The 16541-nt window shown below is 39.0% G+C and overlaps 1 protein-coding gene across 5 annotated transcripts in view; it reads left to right on the top strand.

Annotated features, from left to right (window-relative positions):
• The window catches only part of LOC116230793 (cohesin subunit SA-2-like), a 58383-nt gene that overhangs the window by 18235 nt on the left and 23607 nt on the right, over positions 1–16541 (top strand). For all 5 annotated transcript variants that reach the window (XM_031596161.2, XM_090126364.1, XM_090126356.1 and 2 more), the window contains exons 11-14: positions 93–216; positions 5644–5742; positions 7927–8006; positions 15986–16093. In XM_031596161.2, the coding sequence (XP_031452021.1) occupies positions 93–216; positions 5644–5742; positions 7927–8006; positions 15986–16093 (411 nt within the window). The remainder of the gene's footprint in view (positions 1–92; positions 217–5643; positions 5743–7926; positions 8007–15985; positions 16094–16541) is intronic.

Here is a 16541-nt window from a genome sequence, read left to right as displayed (position 1 = left end):
TTCAGCAATTCCAGGAAAGAATATTACAAATAATATTTTAATGTGTATTAGGCATGTTAATTTATTAATATTATATTTTTATAATTTCACAGTGATGTGGTCCCTGAGATACGAGCTACTTGCATTGAAGAAATTGGCAACTGGATTAAAACATACCCAGATGTTTTTTTAAATGATAGCTACTTAAAATACATTGGATGGATGCTGTATGATAAGGTAAAGTTTTTAATTTTTCTTCAGTATGGGGGCAGTAGATGGGAATACTTTTGATTTGGAAGAATCCTAAAACTTAAGCTGTTTTCATGGTTTTAAAACACGTGACAGATTTGAGAAAGATAGAGATATTTATCATGAATGGTTATTTACTGAAATTGTCACAGTGAACTACTGCAGGCTACCTTTTAAAATATGTATAAATTCTGTTTTGTGTTAGTTTTAGATATGTGTTCTGTAAACAAAATTGTAGCTTACCACGAAGCCAGAAGGGGGAGCACAAAGCCTCTTATTTCTCTGCTTTCTGCTATTTCTTTAAAGGTAAATTTTCAGAAGCAGCAAATCTACATTCAAGATTTTGTCTTTTGTCTTTTTCTGCATTAATTTTATCTCATCAGAATATCTTTTTAGTGTATGTTCAGTTAGGAGAATTATCAAACTGAGAATAAGAAGTAATTTTTGAAGATTACATCCTTAATAAGTGTGCCCATTCTGCCTTGATGGTGGTGGGCAGTAAGAAGCTGATATCTTCTGGAGCCAGTTTGCTTTTAGAATATTCCATAGAGATGTTTGTCAAACAACTCAGACTGCAGAGTTGAACCACCACAGAAGTCTCCTAACTGTGGGGAAAATCTGGCCAGGGTCATCTGCAGTGTTGTGAACAGATATTAAGTTCAGTCACTTGGGAGTCTTTAAGGAGGAAAAAAATAGTATAAAGTTAATGTTTTGTCTTAAAATGTTTAATTTGAATGTAGTCATTCTTCCCCATGACATACTGCTTTGCCATCATACCTCAATTTGAAACATTGTATTTTTATGTTAAAGACTATTGTCTGGGTGCAAGAGGATTTTCCAAATTCAGTGGTGATACATCCTTAAGTTGTATATCAACATCCCTCTTTGGCTCAATAACAGTTTCAGAAAAGTGCATTTTCAGAAAAGATACATTTTCAAGTAGTTTATGTTCATCTACTAGAAATAACATAACTTTATTTTTCTAAAGCTTGACAATAAGCTTGACTGCCACGCGCAATTGGACAATTTTATGTAATAATTTTATAAGCTCAAAGGCATTAGTGTTCTTCAAAGATGGTATATAGCTACTAAGTCAGCAATCAGATTAAATGGAAGTGCTGTGGAAGAAGTTAAGAGTTAAACACCAGAAAAATTGAGATGTTGAAGAGTAAGGATGGGGAAAATGGAAGGGAAAACCAGCGGAGAAGAAGGCAAAAGCATTGAGAATGGAGATGCTTGTGCACATGCACACACTCATACTTGAGACCTCCCAACATGCTAATCTAGATTTGTCTTCAGGGCAAATTTTTGTTGAAATTAACTTGTCTTGATCATGTGATACTCCTGGCAAATCTCAAGAACTTTTGTCTCCCAAGCAACATGACTGTAAAACAGATCCCATTGTTCTAACAATTTCTGAAATTCTGTCTTCAAATGTTCATGTTAACATGATGGTTTTCTTTCCAAAGATCATATTTCTGTATGCATGCTGACATTTTTTTGGGGAAGGGGAGCAATTTTTTTTTTAAACTGTGTTTTACCTTGACAGGGTAGGTAAGCTGAATTTTCTTCACACTTCAGTATTTCAAAAGTAGACCTGTTTTTCTTGACCTGTTGTTTGGAGAGTGTTGAAGAGGAGCAGTTACTCAGCCTGACCTTGTAAAATCGTCCATGATCTAGCCTGTACTTATAAGGCTTACTGAATAGCCCCATCTCTTGGATAGGAGCAACACTGTAATCTTGTAACTGAGTTTGTCTAAGCAGTGCTGGAGTCCATGTAAAGCTCTTTGATGTCAGTAGAGCTGCTCCCTGTCTTGCTGGCAGTCTTTGTAGTCTGGGGCAAAATATACTATGATACAGTCAAAGGATGATATATGTTCAGAGTATCCTGAATGAAGATGTGCTTATATCATTTCCCTTCACTGTCACTAATTGTTAGCTGTTCTCCAAGAACTACATGACCATCCAACAAATCATTAGAAACGTAAAAACAAAACGAAAAAGTCCCTATCCACCAAAAATGTCTCTGTTCTTAAGGAAAAGCTCATGGTAAGATACTGAGGACAGCTGAAATGAGGATTGTAGCACACTGGCTGAGCAGTGTGCAGTGCTCCAGCCTGTGCCACTCCTGGCAGTAGGCGATTATAGGTAACAAGCTGAGACTGAGTGGAGTTGCATATTGTGTAGGACTTAAGGCTGTAGGAAGCAGTAAGGTGGGACGAGGTTCTCTTCCTCAAACTAGGTCTTTAACTTTAAAGGTGAACGCAGTTTGGAAAATATATATGGCTGGTTTATCACATGCATGTTTAGAGAGTAGTATTCATTATCATCTATGGATATTTCACTCTGTTTTTCTAGTAAATAGTTGCCTTATGCAAAATTTTTGGTCAAACCTTGCTACAAGATGTCATCCTTTTGCTTTCCATCCTAAGAGTTGAACTGGAACTTGTAGTAATAGATAGCCTATGTGTAGGTTGCCGCCGTTCTTAGATTTCCTTAATTTTTCTTGCTGCTGTGGTTAGCAGGAAGAATTAATGAAGAGACTGATTCAAGGCCTACAGTGTTGGCAGATATCCCTGCTGTTTTGTTTTTAAGGAACACTGTGATAATTCTGTTAGATCCTCAAAATAACTTCCTTAATGACATCTAAAGCTTCAGTCAGTTGAAAGGTTTAGTGATGCACAGGAGATGATTTAAAAGCTGGATAAAGAGAAGTCCTCTTCTTTTGAGACATCTGTGAAGCAGGAGTACTAATGACAGGGGACACCTTCAATAAATTCTGGAGTACTGTGTCCAGGTCTGGAACCTCCAGTACAAGAAAGACAGAGAGCTGTTGGAGAGGGTCCAGAGGTGGGCCACAAAGATGATCAGGGGGCTGGAACAACTCCCCTACAAAGACAGGTTCAGGGAGCTGGGCTTGTTCAGTCTGGAGAAGAGAAGGCTGCGGGGTGACCTCACTGCAGCCTTTCAGTACCTAAAGGGAGCCTACAAACAGGAGGAGAATCAACTCTTTACAAGGGTAGATAGTAGCAGGACAAGGGGAAATGGTTTTGAGTTGACGGAGGGAAGATTTAGGTTGGATGTCAGGGGGAAGTTCTTTACAGAGAGAGTGGTGAGGTACTGGAACAGGCTGCCCAGGGAGGTTGTGGATGCCCTGTCCCTGGAGGTGTTCAAGGCCAGGTTGGATGGGGCCCTGGGCAGCCTGGTCTAGTATTAAATGGGGAGGTTGGTGGCCCTGCATGTGGCAGCGGGGTTGGAGATTCATGATCCTTGAAGTCACTTTCAACCCTGGACATTCTGTGAACATAGTCACAACCATTAGCTATGCATTTTTGCTAGTGAAAAACAAGAAGAGCCTGCATGCCATGCTCATAAAAGTCTTCACCAGCTGAGGTGATCCAGTGCTTCACAGCTGCTGTAATAGCATCACTGCTGGGAAAATGTTACCCACGCAGTCTGTCTTTCATTGGCCTGAATAGACAGATGTCAGAAGATGCCAGATCTGGACTACACACTGAGTTTGGTGGGACAGTCCAGCCAAGACTGGCAATGTGCTTCATGGTCTTCAGACTGATATGAGGCCTGTTATTATTGTGCTGCAAGAGAAAGGTTGTCTTCTCTGGCCTGACTCTGTAAGTTTGAGCCTTCAGCTTAGTCAGCATTGGAATGGAGCTGCTGGAGTTGATGGTTTATCTGAGTTCCAGGAAATCCAGAAGAATCACCCTTTTCTCAAAGGACAGCACACATCACTTTACCTGCCAAGAACTGTGTCTTGAACTTTTTCATTCCTGGGGAATTCACGTGTTGCTATTCCATGGACTGGCATTTATCTTGGAGTAGTGACATACCCTTGCTTCCATGTTAGACACACTTCTACGTCAGACACCATTTTGGCAGACTGCTCCACTGCTGCCATCTGTTGCACAGCAACAAAATGTAGGAGAATATTAGCAGTAAGTTTCAACCTGTACTGCCATACCAGTAATATCCACCTCTGCCATCCTAGGTCAACATAATAAAATAGCATGCATTACTTTCAGAGCAGTGCTTGTATCTATAACATGCTGGAGGGGAGGGATGCCATCCTGAGGGACCTTGACCAACTTGAGAGGTGGGCCCTTGCAACGCTTATGCAGTTCAGTACAGCCAAGTGCAAGGTCCTGCACCCTGCACCTCAGAGAAATCTCAGATGTGTATACAGGCTGGGTGATGAGTGCATGGAGAGCAGGAGAAGGACTTGGTGGTGTTGGTGGATGAAAAGCTCAATATGAGCTGGCACTGTGCACTTGCAGTCCAGAAGGCCACGTGTATCCTGGGCTGCATTAGAAGAAGGGTAGCCAGCAGGGCAACGGAGATGACTATCCCCTTCTGCTTTGCTCTTTTGAGACCCCATCTAGAGCACTGCATCCAGATCTGGGGTCTCAAGCATGAAAAGGACATGGAGCTGTTGGAGCACGTCCACAGGATGAGCCGCAGAGATTATCAGAGGGCTGGAGCTCTTCTTCTGTGAGGAGAAGTTGTGGGAGCTGATCTTGTTGAGCCTAAAGAAGGGAAGGCTCCAAGGAGACCTAATGGCATCCATCCAGTACCTAAAGGGGGTCTGCAGGAAAGGTGTGAAGGGACACTCTATCCAGGAGTGCTGTGATTAGACAAAGGGTAATGATTTTCAGATAAAATAGGGTAGGTTGAAATTAGACAAGAAATTTCAGAAGAAATTTTTTACTCAGAGGGTGATGAGACACTGGCACAGGCTGCCCAGAGTAGCTGTGGATGCCCCATCCCTGGAGGTGTTTGTAGGTTACATGCTGAGCCAATGGCTGGCAACCCTGCCAATGGCAGTGGGATTGAAACTACATGATCTTTAAGGTCTCCTCTAGCCCACTGTATTCTGTGATCTTTGGTTCTATGAGAATCAATAATTATAAGCTGGTGCATTTCTAAGATGTATTTCTTCCTTGGGGAGTTTTGCTGGGCTTGAATTTCTTGGAGTCCTTGTTGTAGAGGTGTAACTGTTGACTGAGTCAGACATTGAAAGGAGGTGAACAAAGTTGATTGTATAGAAGAGTGCTGATGGTATTAAGTAGGTCATCTGTAATCTTGTATTTGTATATATTTAAATGGATGACTGTCTTTTGCACTCCGTTGCTTGTATTAACTATTATGTTTTGGAGAGTTTCTTTGAATTTTAGGGAGCCTAACAAGCATTTATGTCATTTTCACATTTGGCTCACTGTAGGCTTTCTCGGAGAGAGGGAAAGAGGTATGCAAAGTGTGGAATACTGATATCACTAATAAAGAAAACGAGGTAGCATTTAGGTAATGTGCTTCAGGCACCTGCATGGAGCTCTTAGTATATATGCCAATAATAAATAACATCGGAGATAACATATTAGTGGATTTCTCTTTCTCTTATAGCAAGCTGAAGTGCGGTTGAAGTGTCTTTTGGGACTGCAGGGAATTTACAGCAGAAAAGAACTTGTTTCCAAGATGGATCTCTTTACTAGCAGATTCAAGGTAAATAGATTGCTGGTTTGTTCGTTATTTAAGTCTGGGTTGGGTATATACACAGGCTGTGATGCTTTTGGTCAGAGTTCATCTCCCCGTTCCTTTGACTGACAGAAGCTTAGAGTATTGCAGAAACAGCCTGCTTGACTGAGTGGCTGAAGGAATTTCGCAGAGGTGTTTCCTTCTGCTTCTGTGGAATTTTCTGTTTCACTTCAGGTTATTTATGCACAGAATGATGTAAACGTGCACTATTACCTCCATCATTTATCCAGAATGGCCCAGACTTTTTAAAAAAGAACTTTGGAAGGTGGGAAGGAGTTTGATACTCCAGTGGTCTTGTGTTTTTTTTTTTTTTTTTTTTTTTTGCTATTCTTGATAATTAGTTGAGCTCTTAGATATTTGATTGACAATGTATTACACTGATAGGGGAATAACTCTTTGCTGATATACCATGTCAGTATGACTCTTGAAGAGGGATCTTTTATCTCCTAACTGAACAAGTCATGTGACATTGTGAAATTTTGAGAGCTTGTTCTGTGCCTGCACTGACCCTGTAGACTTCGTATGTACATGCCTTGATCATATTCCAACATGTATGCATAAACCTTTATCATATTCCAACATCCTTACTCATTCAAGAAATAAGCCTTCTACTTTTTTAATCCTGCCCTCTGTAATGACTTTGTCAGCTATTCTTGTCCTAATGGGGCAGTGTCTTTATGGTATGTAAATAAGAAATCTCAAGATGCTGTGAGAAGAGGAGCTGTTAGCACAGTCCCTCTCAATCAGTCCATAATCAGTGCCTGCATGTGGTAATTCATGTTCTTTTTGCAAAAGGTGCAGTGCTTACCCAGATGGCAGAGCGGTTGTTTATAGTAAGAAATACCCATAGACTATTGTCAAATAAGAATATACAGATTTTGGTATTTTAAGAAGAAATTGTTCAGACTGGAGCATGGCTATGTAAGATTAACTTTTTTTTAAACAGCTTTTTGGTAGTGTTCTCTCTTTCCTTTTGAAGGGAGTTTGTTATAAGCTCTGCATAACTGCAAACTGCATAAGCAACTTGGTATTCAAAGACTGATGAAAGAGCTCTAGTCTGTTTTTACTGAGATGTCTCTTTGTTTGGAGGATGGTAATATATATAAATGGATTATTGCAAATTCCACCTCCCAAATAGAACATCAAAAAACAACAACAAACCCAAAAACACACTCAAAAACAAAACAAAAAAACCCACAAACCAAACCAAACTCCTCCTCCTTGTTGAAACAAAAGAAATCCAAGCAGCAGATGCAGACTGATTGGACATCTCCCAGAGTTGAAATCCCACTTCCTTAATGATGGGAAATGTAAATACGTGATCATCAATCCATTTTCAATAAGCTGTATTTCATGTGCTCCCTCTGTTACCCTTGAGCTTTCAAACTCAGGATTCATGGACTTCCACACCTTACATCTGGGCTGTTAGAAAAAGGAAGATGCAAAGTAAAATGGATTTAGACATTTAGAAATGATATGTTTATTGAGGAAGCGATTAGTCTTGAAACAAGCTTGAAAGTTTAATGTGCCTTAAAGATACAAGCTGCGCTGCAGACTGAGTCTTTGGGTACACAGGACAGGAAAACTACCGTGTTTCTGAGGTGTTTGTATATGCACCAAGTTGTAATAATGTGAACTTTAGAAGTCAGGAGTATTGCTGCTGTTTCATGAAGCACCTTTATGACTCAATTCCTAATTATCTTTCCAGCAAAGCACTGGCTTCTGTAATGTGTAGGTACATGCACTTTATTTTTGGTGGGAGAAACTGATTATATAATGCTTGTAATTTGAGGCTTACCTCCATTTAACATATTGAAGTGTCAGTAGTAACATTTTGGAAGCAACTTGTCAGTCACTTTTAATTTGTAGACTGTAGTTGATTTCTTGTGAACGCATACATTACATCTGAAAAAAAAAACCAACATATTACTGCATGATTAATTCAGTTAAAAAATTAACATGCTGTTAATTTTCAGGGGCTGGGGAACTACTTGGTAGTAATCAAGTTGCCTTGTGTCTCTTAGGAAATAGCTGCTGAAATAAAAATAAATCTCTGCTCTACTGGTGTAGATGATCTAGCTGTAGCAAAAATATATGTTTATTGAGAACAAAACATGTTACATCTTTTTATTGTCATTTTACATCCATTAGGATCGAATTGTGTCCATGCCTCTGGACAAGGACCATGAAGTAGCAGTTCAAGCCATGAAACTCTTGATGCTTATGTCACAGTAAATAATTTCTTTTTTAATTTACTGTATTGTTTTAATGGCAACAAGATCCAGATAAAATTCTGATAAATCTTCCTGTAATCAGTTACATGCAGAGAAGCTATTGGTCCCAGCAGGATATGAGTTACAGCTAAAACTGCTTGAGACATGGCATTTTCTTTCTGTGGGAAGCATCAATGTTAAGAAAACCTTTGCAGTCAGATTCAGCATGAAAATGACATTATTTTTATCTTAACGCTTCCCCTGAAAGTAAATTCCAAAGAGTTTTGATGTTGGCTTTTCTCAAACCAAGCATCTGCCTGTTTCCAGGAAGTTCCCACTGTATAACATTCTGTCCCAGGCTTACCAGATCTTGAATAGGAGCTCAGGGAGCTCTGCCATCTTCCCCCATGCAGGAAGCCTTGAACTTTGTTGCTAGAATTTGGGCTACCAGATTCTTTGCTTCGTGGCAGAGAATCTGGGAGCTGTTAAGCCTGCAGTAGACTGACAGGGAGTGAGCAAGCATATGACATCTTGTTTGTGCTGAAGTGGAAAACTAACAGAAAGTTGTTTTGGTGGGAAATTACTGGTCAGCCATAGATTTGGAAGGGTAATATCAGACTGGAAGGGGTGGGAAAAACTGGACTAACATTATAGAAATATGTGAGTCCTATTCCAATGTATCCTTGAGCAGTGTGTTTATTTTAGAAAAAACTTTTTTGGCAAAGTACCCAAAGAGTAAATTCTCTGTCCCTCTTTTCCAGAACAAAAACAAGATTAAAAAAGCCCAGTGCATTTCCTCGTTAATACAGTTGAGATTTTGGGGGACTTTGTAAGTGTCTCTTCTGTTTCAGGGTTTAAGATGGATTCTGCTGATGCAGTTGCTTGTCTTCATGTACAGCATAGTGCATTGTTCAATAGCAATTGCTTTTCCATTTAAGCCAGAAATACTGGTCATTGCTAGAAGAGGATGCAGTACTTAGTGGACCAAATAATATGGTGTTCTAGGTATATACACTGAATTTCAAATATGTTTATACATTGAAGTGATGCTATATGGTCTGGACTCACTCCTATTCCACACTCCATTGATTTGAGTGGCATTTCTCTAGGTTACTCCAACATGTGCATCAGAACAGCATATGACCACTATGAATACAGCATGCTCTTCTGAAGGAAGTACCATTGTTTGGATCTCACTACTCCTAGATAGGGTTGTATTGTTTCTGTTTACAATATCCCTTTCTACATCAGTTGGTTCTCTGGTGTGTAGCTGTTGGAACAAAACACAGTGTTGTGTCTGTGTGTAATGTGTCCCTGTGCCAGGAGGAGTAGCACACCATTGTTGAAGTACAAAGATATTGAACACCAGTTATGGCTGTCCCTGTTCTGTATCTGAACTAACAAGTGCTGTATTGGCCCTGCAGCTGTTTAGAGTCTCTGGCTTTATTATGTGTGATCGTGTTCTCCTTAGTGCAAACTGCAAAAGTTTGACCAATGTTTCTTTCTTCATCAAGCAATTTTTTCCCAGATTTTTCTTTAATACAGTTTGATTTCCAGTGTAAGCTCCATCTAAAGTTTTCTCAGTGACATTTTTCCATTGTCAGATGTACTTTTCATTATCAGAATGAATGTATTTTATTTTCAGTTAGGCTGTGTGGAATCATAGCAATACATACTTGTTTCTTTTTACTCATCTGTTGTGTAGCCATCCTTCTTTCTGTCCTCCTCCCTCTCAGTTGCTTTGAGTGCTGCTGATTTTGCTTAATTATTGTAATTGGGGACATAGTGGGCAAATTCAGTGACAGATTTTCTTTTTGATAAGATAGATAATGGTCAGTCTATAAAACTTTCCTGAAGAGAACGTAGATAATACAGTCTCCACTACAGATTTCCTAGTAAGAGCCTGCACTGAGTTGCTTTTCTTGAGGCAAGGGGAAAGGCTTATGCTGCAGTACCTCCAGATATCAGCAGGGACTCACTGCTGATGTTATGGGAGCAAGAAAGTTCAGACTGCAAGATAAGTGCTTATGGTGGTTCAAAACTGGTACCTGGATGTTGAACAGTAAAGCTGCCTGGTGCATTCAATAAAGCATGAAATGAGGCTGTGGACAGTGTCTCCCCTATCTGCAAAGAATAACAAATGTAGCGGTGCCATTTACAGGAGCTATCTTGTATGTATTGCTGTAATCAATTTTTGTGCAGCTGTTAGTCATGCCCTATTGGCTTCTCTGGGGATGGCCCATCTACAGATTTGGCAACTGAATTCTAGTTGCCCAAATTACTGTTTTTAGTGAGGTGTGAAAGACCTTTCAGGTCAAGTTTCTATTTTTAAAGGTACCATTTCCATTTTTAAAGTAAGAACATCCATCAGTAAGAACTTTCTATATTTGATTTGGAATCATGGAATCGGTTAACAAGAAGTCTTTATTAAAAAAAAAAAAAAAAAAAAAAAACGGCATGAACTTAACTGGTCAGGTACTGACTTGTAGGACATGACTCTAATCTTGGAATAGATCTTGTAATTTAATGGCATGTAGTAGAGAGATGCAAAACCAAGAGTAGCTGTTTCCCTCCAATTTGTTGGGTGCTCTTGTCACCTTCCTGGGCAAAAAATACTGTATCAGCAACTCTCTTTTATTGTCTTTATGAGTAGATGTAGTAGCAAGACCTCTTGCTAATTAATTGTTTTTGTGATGTTTTACAGTTGCAAGTCTACTGCATATATGTTAGTAATGGCTGTCTTGTAACCATCACTGCATGTCACTGCTGTGGAATATACACCCTATATTGCGTGTAGTATGGACAGAGTGACCACTCTGGCCCATGGAACTTCTAACATACATGCTGACCTTTATATTCTCTCTCTGTTCAGCCAGACAAACACTGAAAATACCGATCTTTTCAATTCACTTAAGTGTATTGCGTTAAAAAAAAAAAACAAAAACAAACACAACAGTGCCAACTGAATTGGTTGAACTCAAAGCCCTCTTGCTGTGTGTATACCTGCTTTTTTTTTTTCAAATCTATATTTGTGTTTTCATTTTGTCTGTCTCTAAGCTGAGCTATCTTGTTTGTTGTATGTTGTCTCCATTGAATGCCAAGCTCTTTGGGCTGGTGGATTCCTGTTTTTACAGATGTGATCCTGAAATGAATGAGCCTGTCAGGCATAGCGTAACAGAAATTATTAATGCTACTGAATGATACATAATTATTAGCATTAATGTTGCAAAGAATTCGAGAGGGAGTAGAACTAGGAAGGATAAAAAATGGAGTCAGAATGAGAAGCCAAGTAATCTTACTGCAAACGTCCTTCAGTAGGTAAACTAGATCAGTGGGGCTGCTGCTGCCAGACAATTCAGTTCATTTTTGTGTACTTAAGTAGCTGAAAGAATAGAGAGTTTGGAAAAGGCTGTAAAGGTAATTAAATAACTGCATTCACCTACTTCAGTTAACAGGTAGTGCACATAAGGGCACAAGTTTACCAATAGTGTGAAATGTAAAGAGCAAAGAAGGAGAAAATTACCCTGTATCACATTAGTTAAATGTAAGTAGAAATTAAACTGAGTTTTAAACACAAACCTCTGAAGTTTGAAATCTGGAAGAGCTGCTGCAGTGAAAGCTGTGAGTATATTGTACTCATTGGGAACTCATTTAAACTACTTATTGGAGCTGATAAATACATTAATTCTCACTTCAGTACTTTGACAGTGGTAAGTAGGGTTTATCTAACTTAAAGGTCAGTAAGCTGAGGTTTGTTAATTCTGGGTGTTCTCTTTAGCACAAAAGGCCCAAGTCACGTAGGGATACATTGTCTCTGTACTCTTAAAGAAAAAGGAAAAAAATTAATCTCCCTTCTTTTTCTCAGCTAGACTGGGATGGAAGTTTTAGGTTGGAGATGGAGGGCCTACACTCTAGGAGAATCTTGAAAACTGGAGTTGGCAAAATATACCGTGGCAAGTAATTCAGAGTCAGTGGAGAGTGCTGTGGACTGAGGAAGAGAAAGAAACTTGATAGGCAAATGCATCATATCTGGCAAGGTTATTCAGAAAGCTTTTATTCAGAGAAAAAGTCAAGTTGTATTGAAGGCTCAAATACTATTATAAAATATGTTTTCATGTGATTGTAGAAAGTAAGCTTAAGAGAGGAAGTTGCTTTGCATAGGGAAGTTGACCACCTTTGTCTTGTCCAGTATTTTTCAGGAAAATTAAGTAAATGTTACTTAGATGTTGGTGGAGAAGTAGCAGTACAAATCTCTCTCTTTAGTAAAGCAAATTACACAGCACAGTTCTGATTTCTTGCACTAGTAACTTAATTGCAGCAGGCTACATACTAGCAGAAGGGAATGGCATGGAGCTCCTCTAAGCTCCTCTGTGATTCATCCAGGCCCACACTCCTATTAAGGTGGAGTTAGGGCAGTCATTTAGAGGAGTGAAGCCTATTACAAACAAAGCAAAAGTGAAAGACCAAAATGTAACAAAGGCGGGTGCTTTCTCCTCTGCCTTCTTTTTTTTTTTCCCTATCTTTGCAGGTTTTTACTTTTCTAGAATTTAAACTTCAGCAACTCTTTGTCATCTAACAACTCTGCTATTCTGAAATCTTATCTTTCCTGTCTGAAGAGCTGACCAAATGAGGAATGTCTGTCTCCTGTGGTTATATTTCTTAGTCAAAACAGAGTACCATACAGCATCTTTCTAATGTGCTTCTTCCTGACCTCTGTCACAACATAGCCATGGAATCACAGTGCAACATCTTATTTCTATTTTAAAGTGCATAGGGAAGTATTCTTGTTAGGCTATAGTATGGCAACCATGTTGCTCTCTCTCTTGTTCTACACAAAAATGCTGTTTTGAAACACACGTTATGAAGGGTGGAAAGAAGGAAATAACATTAACTATAAAAATCAGCTACTGTATTCTGTTTGCTCAAATAGAATGCAATCAGAAGTGTTTTTTGGATGTTAGTGCTTAATGCAGTAGTAACAATTTTGCAGTGTATTTGTAGATTTGGGTATTTAATTAGAATTTATTTTAAATGCAAAATAAACTAGTTTCTTTTGAATTGCTGTACCTTGGATTACCAGTGTCTCTATACCATGTGCCAGATCTTTCTCTACGTGATCTTCTTCTGTCATTAAGAGCAAAAAGAGTAAAGTAGTAAAGCTTTGAAAAGTGCATCAAGTGTATTTTTATTTTATTTTGTGATTTTGGTTGTTGTCCATGATATAAGCAATAGCACAGATCATGACAGGTGATTCCAGCAGTCATATATAGTCATGCCTCTTTCATGCAGTGAAAGGGAACAAAGGCAAGATAGGAAATCTTTCAACTGGTGCCACGGGCAGAACAAAATGGGTCTGTGATCTCTCACAGCTTCTCTACGCTATGTTCACACTGAAGCACAGAGAAAATGGTGTGTCATGACATTGGTATGTGGAAGGCCGTGCCTGTTTATTTTTAGACACCTAAACACTGGCAGGCACTTCTGGTTTAACCTTTATCTATTGCTTGGCATTCTGAGGGCTGTAAATTTGCAGCAGTATTATTACTGTATTTAAAGTATTCTTTGAATGTGTGCTTATTGGCTTATGTATGTAAAAAGAAAGACACTGATTTACTGTACTATTATTACTGGTAGTTGTAGCAGTGTAGCCAGGTGCTGCTACTTCCAGAGGCAAGTAAAACCCTCTAAGCTCTCACTTGAGTGGGAGTACTGAGTGTAAACCTCACTGTCTCACAGAGAGCAGTGATTGAACAGAATGTGGACAGCAGTGATATTACACAGAGGCATTTCCTCTCATTCCATTGCTTCTGTGCTACTAGGGGCTGTTTCGTAAATGGTCAGAGCTGTTAAAATTGACCTACTTTTGCCATGGGGAGAGAGAAAAAGAACACTGCTCTGGACTAGTGTAAGTGCAGCAAAGTCCTAACCTCTTTGAAGGCAAAGCTAAAAACAAGAAGGTTGGAATTTCATTTGTATTGGCAAGGCAAAATCTGTAACTTCTACGCAAGGAGACTGCAGGCATGCTGCTGAACACTTTGCCTAAATTATTTAGGTAACTCCAGGAATTTTTTTTTAAATTAGGGACACACAGGTCTCACTGTTTCTGTAAATGTGCAAAGAAAAGGGAAACATGGCCTATGAAGATGAGTAAATTCAAATATCACTGAATCTTTATGGTTGGAAAAGATTTCTCTATCATCTAGTCAAACCATCAGTCCACCCCCACCATGTCCACTGATCACGTCCCTCGGTGCAGCCACATCCATACGGTTTTAGATCATGTATCACAGTGTGGTTACACCAAAATTTCTTCTTTTTCAAGCTTCATTCCCTAACATTCATGGTATCTCAGGATGCATCAATACTTGTTCAGAAATGCTAAAGCTCCATGTTACTTCTATCTCCCTTTTTAACAACAATAAACACATTTTTACGCTATTTGCCCAGTTCTGTAGATGACTGGATGAGAATCACGTGAACATTTTCCTTTATTCTGATTACATGATATCTACATATACTCAGAGCACTTTCTATTTGTTCTGTCACCACAACTACATACTCAAGGGAACTGCATGTTAAAAGAGGTTGCCAGAACCTGCTGGAATTTCTTTTTGATTGAGGGCAAACATTATCTTGCAGGATTGACCCATCAGTTTTGGAGGCAGACCATCAGCACTTCCATTTAAATACCTTTTTACTGTGCCAGTGGCCGTTATAAACAAACTCAGAAAAACTGTGAAAGATTCAAGTGCTACATGAGTAAATACATAGTAAAGATAAAATTCATGAGGTTTCAACTTCTATAAATGAGAAGTTGTGGGCTTTGAGAAATGAGTGCTTCCCCTTCCCCATTTCTTTAACTCGTAGCCTGTGTTACAAAAAGTATTTTTAATCAACACCTCAGCTGTGCTCTCACCTAATGAGAGCTCACTTCATTTCAGTCAGGTTTGAGGATAATATTTTAGGGCTTTGTGACTTGTGAAGTTGCTAAAGGATGTTCTAGGGTTGGAGATAAATAGGCAAGCACAAGAAGGGGTGCTAATTTTCTAAAGGCATCGGTCCCACAAAATGGAAAACACAAATGCTCAGTTTTAGAAGTGGTACAGGGTTGCAGCTGCAAGTGGCTTTATACTGTCACTAGCTGACAGCTGATCATAACGATAAATAAGTTTTTCACCTGGTTGCAAAGAGCAGAAGGATCTCATATGTCGCTGTTTCATTCTTGCATGTAGTTTAGCTGAACGACATTGCAATTGCAGTAGAAAGCAAGCAATTTGAAACTGTAACCCTTGTTTTGGTCTTCTCTTTTCTGGTATCTGGTATCTCCTCTTTAGATTATTCAACCTTGATGCTTCAATTTCATGTTTTATAAACAGTTGATACTAGCACCATTGCTAACTCCCATAAAGTGTTCTAGGTGTATTAGTTGCCTCTGATATTTTAAAAAATTGTAGCTGAATGGCTGTAAAAAAAAAAAAAAAAAAAAAAAGTGATTTTCAGTGTGTTTGGACAGAAAGGTTGCACTGCTACCAAGTATGTATTTTGATTTCATTTTGTGTGTGACTCTGTAGGCCTAGTGTAACAGAGTACAAGCTTTAAAATACTGTACTAATGCATTTTGGAAGAGTTTGTACTGCAAGATGGAGGCTTCTTGTTATTTAATCTTCGGTGACAATAAGCATAGATGCATCATTTTCCTCTTTGATCACTATTGCTCTTTTTTATCTTGGCCGCTAATCAACCTTAATTATACTTTAAGTTAATATTTTGTCCATACAATGGGCCTTATTACTCATAGCTTGTATAGACCTCAATTTCTCTACAAAATGAGTAAAAAATGCTGCCATTCCCATTTGATAACGTATTTAGATATGTCCTACAAAATATTAGCTACGTAAACAAGTTGCGAGGCTATGGAGCATAAAACTGGACATCTCATTCATTGTGTTCTTTGCAGATAAACCTGAACTATAACTTCCGTTGTTATTTTTGCCTAGGAACTGCGAGGATGTGTTATCAGCTGAAGACTGTGAAACCTTATACCAGTTTGTTTATACCACACACCGTCCACTTGCAGTAGCAGCTGGGGAATTCCTTTATAAAAGGTATCTCTGTCTGCCTGCCTATTTCTTGCATATTCTCATTTGTTTCAGAATGAAGGTGGATTTATTTAAGAGGGATATTAAGCATTCATTTTTTTTCTGCTGGAAGTATATACCATGAGGATAGTAGATGTGCTTTCTTCTCCTCAATCAGAAGAGAAATTCTGTCTGGGGGTAATCATTTGTTTCCCTGCACAGTGCTCCCCAGTAGGTATGAGAAAAGTTTCAAGGCTAACACAGAGAATATGAAACAACTGACTGATCCGCAGATACCATCCTATGTTGAGAGTATGCCTCCTTTCTTCTTTCTTTTCCTGTTGCGTTCCTTCTTACAAGCTAATTCATCACCTGGCAACTGCTGCATTTCCATAGCATTGGTGATTAATCACAAAAATGGCCTCCTCTTTTCCCTTTGGAAGTTGCCTTGTACATTGTAAAGGCTTTGAACAAT

Source organism: Phasianus colchicus, chromosome 1 (genome assembly GCF_987193195.1).
Source record: "Phasianus colchicus chromosome 1, bPhaCol1.hap1.1, whole genome shotgun sequence".
Taxonomy (NCBI): domain Eukaryota; kingdom Metazoa; phylum Chordata; class Aves; order Galliformes; family Phasianidae; genus Phasianus; species Phasianus colchicus.
Note: the sequence above shows the minus strand (reverse complement) of the source record. Positions and strands in the feature narration are given on the sequence as shown.